This window comes from Zalophus californianus, chromosome 13, assembly GCF_009762305.2.
Source record: "Zalophus californianus isolate mZalCal1 chromosome 13, mZalCal1.pri.v2, whole genome shotgun sequence".
NCBI lineage: Eukaryota > Metazoa > Chordata > Mammalia > Carnivora > Otariidae > Zalophus > Zalophus californianus.
This window is the reverse complement of record NC_045607.1, coordinates 3,657,910-3,677,311: the sequence shown is the minus strand read 5'-3', so window position 1 is coordinate 3,677,311 and position 19,402 is coordinate 3,657,910. Positions and strand designations below refer to the sequence as shown.

At 59.7% G+C, this 19,402-nt stretch overlaps 1 protein-coding gene and 1 long non-coding RNA gene across 5 annotated transcripts in view; one reads left to right on the top strand and one right to left on the bottom strand.

Annotated features, from left to right (window-relative positions):
- Positions 1-7,922, bottom strand: part of RALGDS (ral guanine nucleotide dissociation stimulator) — a 30,010-nt gene extending 22,088 nt beyond the window's left edge. The window contains exon 1 of one of the 2 annotated variants that reach the window (XM_027616302.2): positions 7,685-7,922. In XM_027616302.2, coding sequence (XP_027472103.2) covers positions 7,685-7,795 — 111 coding nt within the window. In that variant the 5' untranslated portion in view covers positions 7,796-7,922. The remainder of the gene's footprint in view (positions 1-7,684) is intronic. The other variant, XM_027616301.2, reaches the window with a different exon arrangement.
- A 3,677-nt stretch (positions 7,923-11,599) lies between these two features.
- LOC113934765 lies at positions 11,600-19,076 on the top strand. 3 transcript variants are annotated; one of them, XR_003523792.2, is made up of 6 exons: positions 11,600-12,289; positions 14,916-15,083; positions 15,314-15,447; positions 15,692-16,078; positions 17,836-18,083; positions 18,759-19,076. It is a non-coding gene; the product is annotated as an uncharacterized LOC113934765 (long non-coding RNA). The 3 variants fall into 3 exon arrangements; XR_003523791.2 differs by having other exon boundaries at positions 14,859-15,083; XR_003523793.2 differs by lacking the exons at positions 17,836-18,083; positions 18,759-19,076 and adding an exon at positions 17,399-17,748 and having other exon boundaries at positions 14,859-15,083.
- Positions 19,077-19,402: the final 326 nt, after the last annotated feature.

Here is a 19,402-nt window from a genome sequence, read left to right as displayed (position 1 = left end):
CCCGCGCGGCTCGTAGCTGCTTGCGCTCTGCGCCCGCGGCCCGGCCCCGCGGAGGTCAGGCCGGGGGCGGGGCCTCGGGGCCCGGCCGGCGACGCGGGGGGGAGGGGGCGGGGCCGCAGATGCCGGGGCGGGGGGGGGGCTGTCTACGCGCGCGCGCGCGTATGTGTATGTGTGTGTGCGCGCGCGCGCGCGCCCCCGCGAGCCGGCCGGCTGTGCCCGGGAGTGCACGTGCTGTGCGTGCTGTGGGGGCTGCGGTTAGGCACCCTGCGTGGGTGCGTGCGCGGGCGCAGTGCCTGTGTTGCGTGGGTGTTGACACGTGGTCGAGTGGCCCTGGTGTCAGAACTGCCTCCCAGGGATTCCAGTTAAGCTTAGCTCCGTGGTCTCGGATAAGTTGCTTAACCTCTCCGAGCCTGTTTCTTCATCGGACAGGAGCACACCGGTGAACTGACGTAGGGCACCCGGCCGGTGCCTGTGCCCGGCTGTGGGCTCGGCGCACGTGTGCGTGTGGAAGTCCTCAGTGTTGGTGTGTGCTTGGGGGGAAGCCCTACCCTTGCCTTGTCTGCACTACTACCTTTCAGCCCCGCAGCCGTGCTGAGGAGGAGGTAGGAGCCGAAAGGAGGTGGAAGGAGAGCTGTCAAGGAGGTTGGGGGGGGGCGGGGGTAGAACACAACAGATGCCACCGGGGTTGGAGCCTTCCAGACATTCAAGAAAGTAAGGGGTCAAGAGGGACAACTGCCTGCTGGAGCACCTGTCACTTGGCTGGTCAGCTGGGGCCACTGGTGGCTTGAGTGCTCAAGATCTCAGGGCAAGCGGTCAGGATGGGAGTCAGGCTGCAGGGCTAGGGAGCCCCGGCTACACCTTCTAGAAGCCTGTGAGGTAGAGGCAGGCTGGATGTTACCAGCAGGGTCAAGAGGGTATTTATAGATGCATAAATGAATGGGACCGTCTTGCACATCTAACCCACTGCTGGGGCCTTGCCTGGCCTCTGGCCTCAGCTCTCAAAGAGCTCCAACCTTTGCTGTTAGCAGCCCTGGCAAATACTACCAACCTCCCCAGAACCAGGTCTCCTACCATTGGGCCTCAGTTTCTCCATTTGTAAAATGAGAGGCCAGGACCAGACTACACATTCCATAAGCATATTGTGTGTGCCCACTGTGTGCCAAGCCTCAGATCTCCACGCATAGTGGGCCACAGCAAGCCCCACCCGCCGGGGGAGCTTGAGCACCATCCAGCCAGGAAGCAAGGCCTTGACAAAGGCAGGTAGAAAACCACAATCTGGCAGTTTCTATTAAGGGCATTAAAAATGCTCTTACCCTTTGACTCGATGATCCACTCTTAGGAATTCACCCTAAGGACGCAGTCAGAGGGATGGACACAGGTCTCTTCACAAGCATATTTATGAAAATGTGGATTACAACTCTGCCAAACTGAACCAACTCAAATGCCCTCTGCTAACTCACAGGACCCTTGGTGCCACCGCGGGCCAGGAGAACCACGGTGCAGGGCACACTCTGTGTAACCAGGAAGTAGGAAAACCAGGCTGCCCAATACGTTTTCAGACCAGACGTTGCGCACATGCCTTTGACCAGAGGGAGCTACTTTGCAACAGTGATGGTGGTTATCCCTGAGCAGTACTGTATATTTTTGTTTTTTCATTTCCAGAGTTTTCTAATTTTTCTACAATATTTTAATAATCACACACATGTAATAAATGCTGTTTGCTTTTTTTTTTTTTTTTAAAGCAAGATGACTAGATTTAGTTTGGGGTGAGGATTCCTAGGAGGCCGTTTGGGAAGCTTCTGGGCTCTGTGCCCAGAGAGGGTGAGTTGGGGAGGCACAGTTAGAGGAAGAAGGTCCTCAAAGAGCAACAAAAGGGTGACCTGGCCACTGGCCACTGCCCTCTGGCTAGAAGCTCCTCTTCCCAATCCTTCTCCTGGGGCCAAGCGCTCAGTGCCTCTGGGAATTCAGAGTGAATCCAGCACCTGCCTGCCCTCACTTATCTCTCTCTGCTCTGCTCTCTTTATCTCCTTCTCCCAGGGAGGGACCTGGGAAGCAAGCTCAAGCCCATTTTACAGCATGGAAAAGGGCCCATGCAGGCCAGGTGACTCACAAGGGCTGGAGGAATGCACCTGAGGTCCCCACCTCTCCAACCCTGAATGTCCAGGTGCCGGGGCTGAGGGGCCCAGGTAGGCTGGAGAGGTGAGGAGTGGGGAATCCAGCGCTACCCCGCTCCCCCACCAGCACAGCTGGCTGGGCTGCCTGCACATTATCTGCGGGGAGGGGGCAGGGTGGTGTAGCCTTTACTCAACCAGTCCTTCTGCCTCGTTCCCCCTTCCTGCCTCGTGCCCCCCCACCCCACTTTGGGGCTCCTCTCTGGGGCCCTGGCTAGCCTGCTCACCGCTCCAGCTGCATGCACACGTGCGCACACACACCCCACACATCTTAGTTTCCAGAGTATTGGTGCAGCAGAGGGCAGGCTTGGACACCGAGAGTCCTGGGTGTGAAAACTAGCTCCACCCTATTGTTAACTCCCCCTCTCCCCCAGGCAAATCACCTCACCTCCAAGCTTTCTCCTGTGTAAATGGGAGCGTAACTAAGGAGACGGCACAGGTAAAGCACCTCACACAGGTGCTGGGTGCCCCCAGGTCAAACAGGGCAGAGACTCTGGTCCACACTGTCAGTGACCAGGGCTGCGGTTCATGGGGCACCTCCGGCTCCAAAGACCCTCTCCTGAGCCATCACGCACTTCCCTAAATAATCCTGCCCCAAAGCTGCGGGGCAGACCCCTTACCAAGGGCAGGGGCAGCCCAAAAAAGGGGACCAGGGCAGCAGGTGCTGCCTGATGGAAGAACAAAATCACCCATGAAGCGTTCTTGCCAAAAACTAACCATGAACCCAAACAGCCTTCTGCATGTAACTACCATTTGGGGGAGTTATGGGGGAACGGAGGAACATGTTAAACACACCATGAGGATACAATCCATAAATTCCAGACCGTAGGAATCTCTCCAGGACAAACCACCCAGTTTCTTCAACAAATACGTTCCAGAGAGAAAGAAAAATAAAGGGGAAGCCATAGATTAAAAAAAAGGTAAGAGACATCACCAAATGCCACATGGATTTTGGATGGTGATTTGAACAGGGCGACTATTAAAAAAAAAAAAAGCCACTAAAAACCTAAGGGACAATTGAGATTATTTGAACACTGCTGGATATTTGATGGTATTCAATACCACCTTCTGGGTGTGATCATGGTAATGCAGTTACGATTGGAGTGACATATTAGAATTTGTATGCCTGGGATCTGCGCAAACATTGTCCACTGCAGGGGATGCAGGACGTGGGGGTGGTGAGCGGTGAGTAGAAATGAGAGTGTCCTCGCACACTGGGGAGCATTTGTGCACTTTCTCCACTCTCCTGTCTAGTTGGAATTTGCCATCATAGAAATTAAAAGAGGAAAAAGGACTGAGTTTGAGCCTCACCGTCGATGTCCCTGAGGCTCCCAGCAGGCCATCAAGGAAGGGCAACAATCTCCAGACACCTGGCTAGCTTCCCCATTTTCCATGTTCCTGACTTGCCCCATACCCAGGGGCACTCCTAGCATCCTTACAACAAAGAGGCTGGGGGCTTCACTTTGGAGGCCAAGGCTGTGGGCCGCTGGGAAACTGAGCCACACAGCTCACATGGGGCTGGAGGCAGCCCAGTGACCTTGGGTGAGTGAAGACCAAGGTTATCACCCCTGCCCTTGGAGGGTCTGCTGGAAGAAACAGCATAAAGCACTGTAGAAAGTGTGGGGTTATTAGGATTGGGGCCCTCCTCTCATCCCTCACCCTGCTCACAGCTCACCCCACCCCCAGCAGTCCCAGGTTCCTAGCCTTTCCCTGGGGAGTGCACCTGCCCTTCCTCGGGGGTCACAAGAAGCCCCGAGAACAACGCTATGCCGTACAGACTGTTCTGCCACCAGGATGCTCCCTGAAGGGGAACCTTCCAAGACATGCTGAGAACTGACAAGTCAGGGGCTGGAAGCAGGCCACATCCAGCCCACACGTGTGTTTTGTTTGGCTTGCAAGGTATTTTTAAATTTTTGAGCCAACGGTAAAAGGTCAGGTGATTTCATATAAAAATCCACATTTCTGGCTTCTCCTGTAACTTCAGACAATCGGGCCACATGGGGTCTGTGTTTCCGAGCCACAGGAGGCTGGGTGGGAGCTGACCGGCAGCTGTCTCCTTTGGGCAAGGTTCAGGCCCTGCCAGGCCTTCCATCACTCCCTGGCTGGGAGGCCCCCTGAGCAGCTGCCTCCAGTTGAAGGAAGAGGGGTACAGAGGCCAAACCTCTGGGGCCCCTTCTTCCTGCTTCCAACCCACCATTGGTCCCCCAGACGCATGGCAGCCAGAGGGGTCTTGACCCTTCAAAAGTGGCCCCACTACCTTCAGGGCAAAAGACCAACTGCTTGGAGTGGCCCCGGCTTGCATCTGGGGGCCCTCTCTCACCACGCCCAACCCGGCTCACACAGAACTGTTACGGTCCCTGGTGCCTCGGGCCATCCCCTGTCTCCTGCCTGGCCCGTGCTTCTGACGTGCCGCCCACCCCTTGTCCAGTACGTGACGGGTGACTCATGCGTGCTGCTCCAGCTGTCCTTCAAATCAAGACCCAGCTCTGCTTTGGCACGGGGTCCCAGGGAATGGGGTTTGGGCCCAGATGCAGCGCTGCGGAGGTCTCAGAGCTGCAACAGGGCTCAAGGCAATGGCCAGGCAACCACAGGCCTTGCACATCACCTCCTCCAACCTGGGGCTTGGCCAAGGCCACAGAGGGCGCTGGTGGCCGAGTGAGAAAGAGCAGCTGGCCACCCAGACTTGGGTCAGGCCTCGGTGAAGGAGCGGTCACCTCTCTCTGCGCAGGTGGAGGTCCCCTGTCTGTCCTTTGCGGGCTATATTTAGAGCCCGAGGAGGACATGAAGAGGGTGTAGCCTGGCTGGGCTCCTGGGTCACTTCCTGACATTGACGTCACCATTCCTGGCCTGCCTGGCCCCTGGGCTGGCCTTCTGTGGGCGGGTGAGCACACACCTTGGCAGGAGGTGATGCACCTGGGCCAAGAGCGTAGGCTGAGCCCCACCTCCTCTGTCTCTGGGTTCCTGGGAACTTCCAGGGGCCTCCTTCTCTTCCTCCTCCTCCTCCTTGGGGGGAGGGGGGTTTCCCACGGGCGGGAGGGCGAGCTCAGGGTTGGTCAGGAGGCAGAAAATGAAGCATCCAAACCTCCAGAAGACCATCCTGGGTGGAGGGATGTGACATCATTATCACCCCCAATCTCTGATCTCACAGGGCGTTACTGTCCCAGGGCAACTAGAGCAAAATATATCAATGCCTGGAGCCATGGAAACAGCCCAGGACTGGCTTGCCAAGGGTTCCGGATCGGCCTTGAGCTTGCTCTGGGGCCTCGCGGTCCTCCCCTGGAAGTGGGCACTCACCACCCCTGACACCAACTCCCAGGGTGTCAGGGGGCATTCAGAGGAGCATAGTGCAGCCCGTTCACTGTGGTAAACACCATCCCCACAGTGCGGACGGGGGCCACCCTGACAATGGTCCCCCGGCTCCTGGGGTGCTCAGTGCCCGACATCCCAGGGATCACGGACACCCGACACTTCTGAGGGCCGCCCATCCGCCGTGTCACAGCTGGAGGTGAATGGAGGAGAGGAGAAAGAAGCAGAAAGGGACACAAATAGATGGAAATGCAAAAGAGCCCGAAACACAGAGCTCAACGGAGAGGGGACAGTGGGAGAGGCGAACAGGGTTGGAGGCGGGGTTCCTGTCCCTCGCAGAGCCCGCGTCAGAGGAGCACGGCACACGCACTGAGGAGGCGGCCTGTAGGTTTGGGAAGCTCTCTCTCTTAAGGTCTGGAGGCTAGGGGCGCCTGGGTGGCTCAGTCGTTGGGCGTCTGCCTTTGGCTCGGGTCATGGTCCCGGGGTCGTGGGATCGAGCCCCGCGTCGGGCTCCCTGCTCCACGGGAAGCCTGCTTCTCCCTCTCCCACTCCCCCTGCTTGTGCTCCCTCTCTCGCTGTGTCTCTGTCAAATAAATAAATGTCTTAAAAAAAAAAAAAAGAAAAGATCTGGAGGCTAGATTTGTGTTCCAGTCCCTGCTCTGGACCTCCCTGGCCTCAGTTTGTCCATCAGGAAGATGGGGTGATACTGATAACGCCATCATCTGGCTCTCAGGAGAGCAGGTAATAAAACAATGCACAGAAGCCCTTGGACATCTGAGAAGCACCATAGGAACAGGAGACAGGACAGCCCATGGTTGCCCGGCAGCAGCCGCCCAGGCAGGGGGCAGGTGAGCAGGCCGGCCTGGGCAGGTGCCCGCTGTGCCCCCCCCCCATACCCAGTTGGGGGCTGGGGATGCCCGCTGGCTTCCAGCCGGGCTCCTTCAACCAGTTCTGAGGGAGGGAGGGGTACCGGTTGGGGGACCAGCTCCCGGGCGGTGGGCCCTTGCTGGGACCTGCCCGGCCTCCCGGCAGAGGTACCGCTTGCCCTGGAAACTCACCTCGGTGGCTGCTGCTGGCACAGGTGCCGGCCAAGGTGTGGGGCTTCGGAGAGTGGCGCGGCGGGCGATGGCCCAGCGCCTGGCAGTCACCACAGAGACACAGGCGAAGAATACCCAGCCCTTCCTGGCCCTGGGCACAGTGGGCCCGGCTTCCCGGGCCATGGCGGTCCGGGAGCCAGGCAGGGGGTGGGCTCCCAGGGAGGCCCTCTGCCAATCTGCCCGTCCGTGTGCCTGCCTGCCCTGATGGAGTCGAGCACCCGAGTGCCTAGGCCTTGTGTCATCGGTGTGGCGCTCTCATACCTGCTCCCATGATGGGCAGGGCCAGGAATCCCCACTGGTACCAGGCCATAGGCCAGCCAAGGCCAGGTGGACGGGGCTCTGTCCTGAGCTGGGCCAGCAGCCCCAGCTCAAACCGGCTCCTCTTGGGGTGGGCCCCGTTGTCTCCTCCAATACCCCAAGGCCCCATCCCCGTTCCCTCTGCCTGCAGGGAAATCATCACCCGGAGCGGGAAAAGTGGCAGGTACAAGTCATCGAGATCAAAACAGGGCTCAGCCAGTGGGGCCACCGGGCAGGTGTGAGCCCAGCTAGGTGCTGTCAGGGGAGCACAGGAGGTCCCCGCTTACGCCAAGCTATCGCTTCATTCCAGAAGATTTCCCTGCACTCTCCCCTCGAGCTCCTCTGCCCTTGCACCCAGGCACAAGACCTCATTTTAAACTGTAAGGACCAACTGAGGGTTGCCAACGGCTTATTCTGCCAAGTACGGTAGTAAAAAACCCCAAAACCAAACATCATTACCATTACTCCAGAAAAGACGCCACCAAGAGTTAACTAGGACATACCATCAGAAATGCCATTCATTTAGCAGTGGTTAAATGGAGGCACTTGGCTTTAAGTAAAGCTCACAACCTTGTGCCCATTTTTCTCATTTTGCTGCAAACCAGCCATTGGAAACAACAGATCGAGTCCAATCCACCCATTTGACAAAAGCAAAAACCGAGGCCCAGGGGGAGCAGGGACTTGCCCGAGACCTCACAGGGCAAATCCAGGACTTGCATCTGTCCGCAGCCCTGCAGAACCCACAGACGCTCCTTCCACCAAACCCAGAGGTCCCAGAAAAAGAGAGGCCGAGGGGCCAGGTGGCTTCCTTACCCTGCTGGGGCCCTGGCCCAGTGGACGTCCTGCCCCCGGCTGCCAGGGGGCCGTGGGGGCTGGGAGCAAGGAGGGCGGTGCAGGGGCTCTGGAGCCGGCCTGCAGGCACATCAGGTCCCCTGGCTGCGGCGGTGGGGGCTGGGGCCCAGCATGCCGCCCGGGCACGGAGCCCCACCAGCACTCACTCTGCCTCTCGGAGTTTCACATCCTCTTCCGGTGGCTTTGTGGGGTGCAAGGGACCCAGCGAAGCAGGCTGCTCTGTGCCTGACCTGGTTCCTGTCCCCGCCCAGCCAGCCCTGCCTCCCTGTGGGGCCTGCAGGTTCCTCTTCTCTCCGAGCCTCAGTCTCCTGACCTGTTATGGATGTGGGGGTGGGTGGGAGAGACTTGGAGGTTTTCAAACACAAACTCTTCCCAACCCCTGGCTTCACTGCCTCTCTTGACCTGGAATTCTCATCACTGGGCTCCAGAGGACACTTCTTTTAGGGAAGAAAGAATCTCTGTGAACACAAGTTAGGAATCCGCAGGGATGTGGGCATCCCGGGGTGGGGGGCTGAGTGGGCATCAGAGAAACTGAGCTGGAGGTGCCAGGTGGAACATGGCTCCCCATGCCACCCTTGTGCCTACAGCCAGAGACAGGCTCCCCCGCACCCAAATCCCTCCAACAGCTTCCGTCCCGCCCACAGGAGAATCCCAATCCTCCCTGCCACCAGCCGCCGGGCACCTCCCTGTGCTCCCCTCTACACAGGCAGTCCCCTCCTCCTCCTCCTCCTCAGCCACCATGGCCTCCTGCACACGGTGATGCTTAAATTAACCCTGACCTTTGAGAAACAGCAGAGGCAACTGGGCTCTGAATCAGCCCGCCCTGAGGCCCTGGGCCACTGACTTAGCATTACTTACTGACTCAGTTTCCTCATCTGTAAAATTGGCACCAGGGTGCCTGGGAATTCGGCAAGAGCTCAGCAGGGGCCTGGCTGGTGGCCGGCACCCAGGGGATGTGCATTCCGATCATTCCCCCAGGCACAAGCCTGCTCCAGCGCCTGGCACGTAATAAACACTCAACGGATGTTGGCGGGTACTGTTGCCTGGCTCCATCTCCACGAGCAAGCTCCAGATGGCAATCTGGGGCCGGTCTAGTGCTAGCATGGGCCCCGGAACTGGATCCCAGTGGCTAACTCAGAAATGTTTGCTGTCTACGAGCAGAGGCCAGGGTGCAGCAAGGCAGGAGAGCTCCAAGGGGGGAGGCAGCCCTGGGTCACGGAGGCTGTTCGCAAAACCTTGGCCGCTTAGCCCGGTGCAGCCAGCTGCCTGGCTGTGGGACCTCGGGCACGGCTCGATGCAGCCTGCCTGCCCTCCGTGTGTACCGGCGGGTGCGCTCTCCCAAGCCCCTGGGGCCACTAGATGACACGAGGGGGTGGGAGGGCCTTTCCTGAGGCTTGGCCTCCTCATCTCAAGGTGGGGCCCCGACCCCAGTGCTGTGCAAGGGGTCCGTAGATGGGAGAGTGCTTCCAATTGGGTGAATGTGTTTGGGGGTTGGGGAGAGCTTCAAGAGGTCACTGGAGGAAGCATGTGTCCAGGGGTGGGAACCAACAGGGAACCAGGCTGCCCCTTAGGTGTATCTGTGTGTTAATGCCTCTGATTCCATAAGCATTTAAGGAGCGCTTCCCGGGGACCAGGCCCCTTGCAAGGGACCATGTCTCCTTCCATAGCTCGTGAGTGTCGAACAAGGCTGTCGGTGCTCTTGTCCAGAGGGCCCCCCGCCCTCCCCCCACCCCAGCCTTCAAACACAGGTCAGCCTGGCCTCAGGACCCGGTCTTGAGCTATTCCTCTGGGAGCCTGGCCGCCAGGGCAGGGCTCACCGGGAAGGCCCAGGCGGCCCAGGCGGCGGCTGCCAGAGACCAGCTGTCTGGCAAGAAGAGGCAAGAGGCAGGAAGAGCAAGCGGGAGCCTTGAGGAGGCGGGGCAAGGGAGGGGCGGGGCAAGGGAGGGGCGGGGCGGGGCGTGTCCACCCCTCCTCCCAGCCGAGAGTGGGAGAGCAGAGGCGCCTTTGTTCCCTGCCAGTCTGGTGTCACCACATGGTGCACCGCATCACTGTCACCGCCTGGAACCAAAGACCAGCCACGGAGCACCAGGGCTCTGGGGGCTGGGGACAGTCAGAGCCATTCCACCTGCACTCCCAAGGCGCTGCCACCTTCTGGGGCTGGGCCCGCCAAGGACCGGAGCGCACACAAGCTTTTCCTGCACACCCACTGTTCATCGGGGAACGCTGGCCCCATCCTGAGACGCTTGTCCCAGGACCCGAGGTCTTGGGACCTGCCCACAGTCCTATGCCCTGCCCACTGTACCAGATGGCCCTAGGATAATGCACCTGGGCAGCCACACACAAGCCCAGACATAGCAAAACCCCACTCCTGAACCCGCATGCGTGCACAGACGCGCCACCGCTCCTCACCACAGAGACCCAAGCCCTTTGGCAGGGGACACCTTCCTGGGTGGGCCTGCTGCGTTCCACATCTGGGGGGGTTCCTCTCACCCTCTGCGGGCTCCTGGGGGCAGGCTCTGGTGGGTGCAAAACACACTGTTTATAAACACTAGTGGCTGTCGCTAGGAGCTGTGACTCAGAGCCAGAGTGGTGACTCCTCTCGGAGCTGTTTACCCGGCACAACATCCTGTCCAGGAAGCAGATAGGAGAGGCCTCGCTGGCTTTGGCTCCTCTTTCCTGCAGCCCCCTGACCTGACTCGGGGTCCCGCTGGGGGCGTGGGACAGCCCAGCGCCCCTCCCCCTCCTCTCTGGGGACCTGCGGCCCCTCATTCCAAAGCCACTGCCAGCTGGGCTCTGCTAGGTCAGGTGACACTGCAGCCTAGCACATGAGAGACCAGCCCTTGGAGCTGGGAAAAGGGCTTAGAACTGGGGTGCATGTACTTCAGCTGTGAGAGAGGCCCAGGACCCAGGGCCCTGCAAACACCTGCCCCCTGCTGCCCAAGGCAAAGGCTAGCCCACACTTAGAAGCCTTGGAGGCACAAGCGGCTCCTGACGCCCCCTTGGCCCCCAGAGCTCAGCCTGGCCCTGCCTTTGGTGCTCCTCAAGGGGGGCAAATCACTCTTCCACGCAGCATCTGTCAAACAGATGCAGCCCCGCTGATCATCTCTGTTGTAAAGCTGAGGAGATCAAGGCCCAGAGAGGGCGAACCGCTTCCCCAAGGATGCACAGGGGGTCAGTTCCAAGGCCAGGTGCACGCCTTGGCCTGTCTGGCCCCAAGGCAGCTCAGTTTCCTCCACCCTGGGCAGGGTTAAAGATCACATGCGCATTTGTGCCTGGCAGCACAGGCAGGCTTGGGACTGCCGGCTGTCAGCAGGGTGGGCGATCTGCCGCCTGTATGAGGCCCAGCTTGGGATTCTGACTTCAATTTCCCCCGTCACTCTGCCCCCCTGCAACCCAGTGTCTAAGCTGGAGTCAATGACCTCCCCTCCCCCCAATATTTCTACCATTCACTGATGTGCCCGCGTGGATATAATTTAAGTGTCACGATGTGAGAGGCAGGTGTGCAGGTGAGCTGGGGGACAGGAGCCTGGAGACCTATCAAACTCACCTGAAGTCCCACAGCAGTCTGGCTTGGAGGCCTGTGCGGTCAGCTGCTCCCAGCTCTTTATAAGAAGGGCTGAGCGTGATTCTATCCTTCCGGTGCCCTTCTGTGGGCCGAGCACCCCTGCTTTATAGAAGGGCTGAGAGGGGCCAGAGGAAGGCCCTTTCCCCTGCTCCAGGCTGGGGAGACCTGGGGAACCCCTGGAATGAATGGTACAGCCACAAGGAACACCAGCCAGGGAGAAAGGCAAGGAGGGGCTAGGTATTTCGGCAGCTGAGGCTCGGCCCCGCTCCAGGCCGGACAGTAACCCAGCGGTAGGTCAGTGGGTTGCTCCAGCTGCTGATTCACCCACTGCCCACCTGCCAGCCCTTTTTACCAGCCCACTGAGTCACACAGGTTGCCAAGAGGCTGAGAATCCGAGAATCGAGGCCCCGCCCCAGCTGCTCCTGCTGGCTCCGTGCCTGGCAGGATCCGGCACTGCCAAGGGCACCGCCAGCCCCCCTCCTATGGCTGCCGAGGACAGCTTCCTGCCCCTTTGGGCCTGCCCCCATGCCCGTCTCGACAATGAGCCCAACGTCTAACTTTAAGGATTAGGGCAGCAGCTACGAGCTGGGGCTCTGGGTAGACAGAGTCCAGGCTCAAACCCCCAGCCTGCTACTTGCTGACCCTCGTCCTGGCCTACATATGGGGATGACCTCCACCTCCAAAAGCTTGAAATATTGGATGGAAACACTGAGGATAGGGCCTGACTAGGACCCTCCAAGTCAGGGACAACTGGCACTTCAGAAAATGCAATCGAAAATCCTCCCAGCAAATTCAAACTGCCATAAAAGTCTCTGAACAATTTCAATTTATCCCATGTCCCTGAGGACCAGCAATAATCTGTAGCATTCAGCCCACATGGATTGATTGAGCCCCTGCTAGGTGTCAGGCCAGGTGCAGGTACCAGCGATACACCAGGGAACAAAAGAGGGAGCAATCACCTTCTGGTCTAGGGGCGTAAGAAGTAAAATGCATGTTGGAAGGTGAGTATGCTGTAGAAGAAAAAAACAGAATAGGGTAAGAGGGGCTGAGCATGCCGTGTCCTTTGAGGGACGAGGATGGGCGAGCGAGAAGGTAGGGGGCGGAAGACATGTGGGGGAAGACTCCAGAAGGGGATTAAGAAAACAATTCACAGACTGTGGGGTAGCCTCATACCCCCTCCCCCCCACTGGCCTCTAAGCTCCCTGGGGGCAGCATCTGTCCTGCTCACCCCTCATACCCAAGTGCCAGAATGATGCCTGGCCCATGACGCATTCCCATACCTGGGAACGGGTAGGCGGGTGACTCCACCACTCATGTATGCACACATTACCATCGCAGGAGTGGAAACAGCACTGGGTGCTCTAAGTGTGTTTTCAGTTCTTCCCTCTTTTTAAAAATTGGAAGGGGTGTAAGCTCCTTGAGAGCAGGCAGGGACTCTGTTCCCTGATGTATCGACACCTATAACAGTGCCTGGCACACAGTGGGCTCTCAACAAATACCTAGGATGCACCAGAAAGCTTGATGGTCCAGACAGCTCCTCCAGTTTCAAAGTCTCTAGATTCAAAAATATTCAGAGTTCGGGGCTAAAAAGTTGCCTGCGGGGAGATCACCAGAAAAGCTTCATGGAGGAGGCAGCACGGCTGGAGAGGAGCCTGAGGGATGGCAAGGAGGAAGGGCACAGGAAGGGCATGGCTCTCTTTGCCAACCTGCCATTCGAGTGCTTTCCAGAGAACGAGGCTGGAGGCAAGCCAGGCTTTCTGGGAAACAGGAGCCAGGAGGTTCCCAGAAGCCAGCCTGCCTGCCGTGGGATGTCAGGGTGGGGAGGTGGGCAGGCAGTTCAGCTCTGGTTCAACCTGGGTTTTTTTTCTCCTTCTGAAATTCCGGGCGCAATAATAAGTCGTGGGGGGATGGGTCTCTGCTCATCGGGTAAGTTGAAGTTGCTCTGCTGTGGTCTGGCCTGTGCTAAGGAGCCGGTCCATGAAGCACAGGCAGGGCTGGCTGAGGCAGGGAGGGTGGGGGGAGCTGAGCCCACAGTCAGGCCCCTGTGCCCAGCAGGGCCTGGTCACTTGGGGCTTCAGGGCCGGGGGAGTTGGGACAAATGGGTCCTTGTGGTGAGGAGGCTGCCTGCCGTGCCAGGGACACCGTGTGCCCGGTGCTGCCACCCGCCCACTGCCTTCACGCGGGGGGCCCAGGGCCTGGGAAGCAGGGATCCCCTTTCAGAGGGGGACCTCCTGAGCTGCCCTAGCCTCTGGAAGGGATCTGGGGCTCCAGCTGGCTGCCGGGAGGTCGGGGAGCTGGTGCCTGCTGCCCTCTTTCCCACAGTCTTCAGGCAAGGAAGTTTCCCCAGAGGCGGGGAGGTGGAGCTGGGGGCAGGGCCTTGGGGCTGAGTGACAGTTTCAGAGCCACAGCCTTTGTCCCCCCTCCTGCCACCCATTGACCCTCTGCCAAGCCACGACTTTGCTCCTTCCTTGGTTTCTCCTCCTTGGCAAGGTCCCTGGGCCTCTCCCGTCTGTCCCCACCTGCTCCTACATGGGAGACGTGGCAAGGGCGGCCAGGCACCAGCGGGATGCCCCTGCCAGGGGCCCTCCAAAGGCAGCGCAGATCTCCATGCCACCATCCGGCACGGTGCTGAGCAAAGCCGCCCCAACCTTGTGAGCTGCGTACACTTATTAGCCCCTTTCACAGCTGAGAAACCTGATCATGGAGAAGTGGACGGGGCAGGAACATGCAGGCCTCCTCACGGTCACGACCTGGGCCCCACACTTTGGAAAAGCAAGGTGCAAACACGAGCACACGTATGCACTCTCGAGCCCCACGAGCAAGTCTCCCCTCTCCCCCACCCCGTAATTAGTCATGTGTTTGCACTTGCACCACACGAGTCCCTTCACACACATGTGCACTCAGCCACCGCTGGGCTCGTCACGCACATTGGTGGCACAGGGGGACGCACATGGCCACAAATCCACTCAAATGTGCGCAGTCACCCAAAGGCACGGTACAGCACCCCCCAAGCCTCAGAGGTATCTCCCACTCCCCGCACATCTGCCTGACAAAAGTGGCCACCCTGTGGCCCCAGACCTGGGAGGATGTGCCCTCAGGGCCCGTCCCGTCTGCTGGCAGGACTGGTGAGAAGGGAGCTGGCAGGGCTGGCGAGAAGGGAAGAAGGACGCATGTGTTTTGTGCAAGGATTTCCTGGCCCCCTGTGGCTACGAAGGAAACTCCTTGAAATACTTAAAAATTGCAATCCTCTGCTGCGGGGGGGGGGGGGGGGGGCAGGCAGGTGATGCTTCTCCGCACTGGGTGCCGCCTGCCTACCCTTCCACTTGCCTCGCTGTGCAGCCCACAGCTGTCACCTGTCTGGCCGCCCAGGGCCTCAGGCCAGGTGGACTGCCTCACCCTGTTACCTCAACCCTGAGCACCTGGAGGGCCAAAGAGCACCCCCAGGCAACTTCCTGGGCAGTACACCCTAGAACTCTGGCCTCAGGGAGGAAGGCGATCCAGGTGGAGCTCACCTTCAGATGGGGCCCGGCAATCTACTCAGCTTCTCCAGGCCCCCGTTTCCCCACCTAGAAAAACACGTGGATTCAACTCAGGCCGGGCGCCAGGCGACACCGTCTGTCTTCACAGCTGGTGGGCCCCACCACCATCTGCCTTCCTCAGAGGGGAAGAGACATTTCCTGCCACCTGCGGAGGGCTCCCTGCTGGTGACGGCACCAGGGACTTCAGGAATACTTCACACACCTTGACATCCATGAGTCCACAGGGAAGTTGAGGGAACCACCTGTCTGGGATCCTGTGAGTCCAAGCCTGTGCTCCCACCCAGCCTTCCCAGACTTCTCTCTCCCCCTTGACCTCAAGACAGCCTTGACCTGCATGCTGAGAGCTGTGGACGGAGACATTCAGGGCTGGGCTCCTCCTCCGCCCGCTGCAGCCCAGCCAGGTGCAGTGGGTAGAGCAGGAATCCAGCAGAGAGCAGCAGGGCTTGAACACCCTGCTTCCCCCCCTCCCTGTTTTGACCTACACAGTTATAGGTAGAGGGCCTCCCGGACAAGGGAAGGTCTGCACTCCACAGGATCCCAAAGGAGGGGTACGTTTCTGGACTCAGAACTCAGGGGCCAGGACGACGCCCTCCCCACCGCAGCTCACACACACAGGTCAGGTGGGTACACCTGGAACATCAGGTGGTGTGCAGAGAAGGTTTGGTGTGCCTTCCCTAAGGGAATGCATTCCGGATCCCAACCCAGAAAGGGGGAAGAACCCGGGTGCCCTCCGGCCCCAAGGGGAACCCCGCCCCTCTCAGGCCTGGGAGCTGGGAGGCAGGAGGGGGTTGGGGGGATGGGAGGGGGTGGGGACGGGGGGGGGGGCAGCCCTCCCGCATCCTAGCTCCCGCCACCGCATCCTAGCTCCTGTGGCCTTGTGGCCCTGCCCCGTCCTCTCCCCGGCTGCCCGCGGGGCTGGGGCTCACCCCGTCCGCCCGCACACTCGGCGGGACCACCAGCATAAACGCGGGCAGAGGCTGCACCCCGCCTGGGGCCGAGGACAGGAGTGCGCCCGGCCTGCAGCTCCCCGCCCCCGCTCCGGGCACTGCCGCCGCCACCCGGGCCTGGGCCATTGTCTGCGCCGCCCTTGCCCCGCCCCTCCTCCTGCCGCGCACGAGTGAGGGGCGGCTGGGCAGAGTGGGCAGAGGCGCGGCCCGGGAGCAACGGAGCCGGAGCCGCGGCTCCCAAATCCAACGTGGGTGCCCGGCACAGGGCTGAGGATGCCACGCAAGCCTCCTCCCAAGGCCGGAGGTGGGCACGCCCCCTCCCCTTTTGACAGACGGGGCCTGGGAGGTACAGAGGGTGGGGTGATGGCCCAAGATCACAGAGTGAGTGAATGGTCAAGGTCAGACTAGAATCCTGGCTCCCTGAGGGCACGTTGGGAAGCCCTGAGGGCACCAACAAGACTACCCATCACTGCCCTCCCCAGAGAGAACACCTGAGGGTACCTGCACCTCATACCCTTCCCAGCTCCAAAATCCAACACCCCGCCCAGGGCAGTCTGGACCCCAAAGGCCCTTCTCCTCCATTCCAAGCCAAGACAAGGGGCTCCGGGGCCTTGCTCCCTCCCTGTGGACACAACCCTGGTCTGTGTGCTCATTGCTGGGGACGGGGTCAGTGCCCACAAACAAAAGGCCCTAACAGAGCCCACATGACTGGATTCCTTCGGTCTCCACATTTTGCTCACAGCGGGAGGAACAGTAAGGCTCAGAGGGGTTTAGCGCCCATTCTAGGACACTCGGTAAGAAGCACTGCACTGGGTTCCCGACACAGGTGTCCATCTCCAAAGCCAATGGCCTTAACCATGAGGCCGCCTGCCTACCCCCCACACCCAGATGGGAAGCAGGCAGAAGCAGGCCAGTGGAGGAGCAAGCATAGAGGCTAGTCTGGTCCTGGCCACCCCAAAGCCCCAGCAGGTGGCATGATTTACAGGGCAGTGTTCATGCACCGAATGGTGCACACACAAGCATAGGGGAAGATGGGGCCACAGATGGGGAAACTGAGGCCAGCGACATGCCAAGGTCAACAGAGCTAGTCAGTCTCAGCTGGCCCGGATCAGAACCAGAGTCCCCTATTCCAGGGGCTCTAACCCTCCCAGCCACACCTTGCTCTGCCACCCTGTCCCCAGGCCCAGGTCACTCGCAGCTGTAGGGGGTACAATGTCCAGGGCCCCAAGCCCAGCTTCCCCTTCCCCTGGCTGGCACCCGTCCCCTTCTATGGCGCCCTCTGACCCAACATTTTCTGACATCGTGCCACCACCAATTGTCACTCAGGTATCCAGGAAGTAGCTTCTGTTGCTAAGGGGATGGCCTGACACCAGGTGGCTGGCTGGCAGGGTGGAGTAATGAGGAGGGAGGGGCAGACTGGGGTTTCCGTCAGGAAGGATCCAGGGCGGGGGCTGCTGGGTGGGGGGTGGATCAGACCCCCCAGCTAGGGTCTACACAGAGGCCACTGGAAAGCCCCAGCCCTGAGCCTGCCTGCTGGCAAGTATTTTGGGGACCTGTAGTTGCCAAGCCACTGCTCCAGGTTACCATGGGAACTCTCCCTCCTTCTGGGGCTTGTCCTTTTTAGGGGGATTCCCCTCTCTTTTCCACCTCCTCACTCTGGCTCAGCTGCCCTGGGAAGAGGCATCTAGATTCCCTGACCCCCACAGAGACGCACCCAGCGGTGGCCCTAAGTGAAGACTCCGAGGATCAAAACCCCAGAACTCTGAGAAAACGCAGAGCCCAGAGCCCAGGCCTTCATTAAAACGGGGAGAGGACGAAGGGGCTCATTAACTCTGTTTATGTCTCCACTCCCGCTGTTAACCATCACCTTGGGGCCTGCCCAGCCCTGACATTGGAAGCTCATTGAACTTGCAAGGAACTTGGTGCCAGCCCCTAGGCCCGGCCCCTCCCAGGCATGTCTGCACACAAGGATGTGTCCCCACCAGCCCTGCCATCACATAGCTGGGGAATCTGTTCACCGTCCAGTGCCTTAGTTTCCCCTTCTGTATCTCAAAATGGCAGTGGTACCCGTGTTGCGGATACAATGAGACACTGCAGCCCAAGGCCAGGCACAGGGAAGGCGCTACAGCCTGGCTGTCCACAGCACCCCACGAAAGTGGGGGAGGGCCTGGGAGTTAATCTGCAGAGCACAGCCCCGAGCGGCCACTGACCCCAGGTCCCCAGCCTCCCAGCGCGATGCCTTCTCCTAGGACCTACTCTCTGTCCTGTATTTCTTCACCATGGTCTCATCTTCTCAGATTTGAACCAAGGTGAGCTCTGCACAGAGGCCCTTGGTTAGTTTCCGTTGTGAGAATTAGCGAGTGACCCACTGTCAAGGGCTAGCGGCCTCAGCCTCATGGGACCCGGGAGTGCCCGGGGGCCACAGGGAGAAATGGCCTCACTTCTGGGCACTTCGCTTCATTCCACTGATGCCCCTAGGAGCCTATTCTCCCATGGAGAGCCTGGGGCCCCTGTTCCTCAGCCCCAGGTGGCCTTCTCGGGTTTGTATGAGGACAGGGCAGAACCCCAGCAGGTGAGCAGTGGGGGAGCTCAGGCAGCACTGCCCCGCCCTGGGCAGGGTCTCTGGGGACAGGGACCCCTCAAGTCTCGACAGCCCACCCATCTAGATGGCTGCCTTCCGTGTGCCCCTCAGACACAGCCGCCCTGCCGGGCAGTAACAGATGACCTGCCAGGAAACCACGGAGGGTAATCCTAGCTGCCCTGGGAGGAGCCCAGGGCTCTTGAAAATGGCTGAGAAGGGCTGGCTCGGCTTGCAGGTGTAGAAGGAAACGCCAACTCCCGACCTGGGGAGGCCTGGCCCTGCTAGGTTCCTGGGCCTCCCATCCACGGAGCCACCGAGTCACTACCATGTGGCCCCACCTTATTTGACTTCCTCTGTGGTGCGTGTCACCCCTGAAATGATGGGGCTCCTGTTGTGTTTACAGTTGGGTGTTGTCTCCTCGCAACTGGAAGGTGAGACCTTTGTCTATCCGCGTGGTGCTCCGAGCTGGGCTGGGGATGCGGCAAGGGGGTCACAGCGCCACCTGCTGTTCCTGACGGCACACCCTCAGACCGCACTCAGGCCACAACCCGGCGCTGGGGGCCTCTGCCCCTGATGGGTGCCGGAGACCTCCCCAGACCCCAACTGCTCCCCCAGCCCTCTGGGCACCTGGGGACCTGGCCTTCGGGGCAAGAAGCACTCCAGTGCTCCTGTTATGGGTTGAACTGTGTCCCCAAAAAGCTAACCCAGCACCTGTGAATAAACCTCACTTGGAAATAGTGTCTTTGCAGATGTCATTAGGTTAAGATGAGGACACACTGCAAGAGGGTGGGCCCTAATCCAATGACTGGAGTCCTTATAAAATGGGGAAAACTGGACACAGACACGCAGAGGAGGCTATGTGAAGACTGAAGCAGAGTTTGGAGCAATGCACCTATCAGTCAAGAAACGCTATGGGTTGCTGGCACCACCAGAAGTTGGAAGAGGTAGGAAGGATCCTCTCCTTGAGCTTCTAGAGAGAGCATGGAACTGCCAACACCTGATTTTGGACTTTTGGCCTTCAGAAGTGACAGAGAATAAATTTCTGTT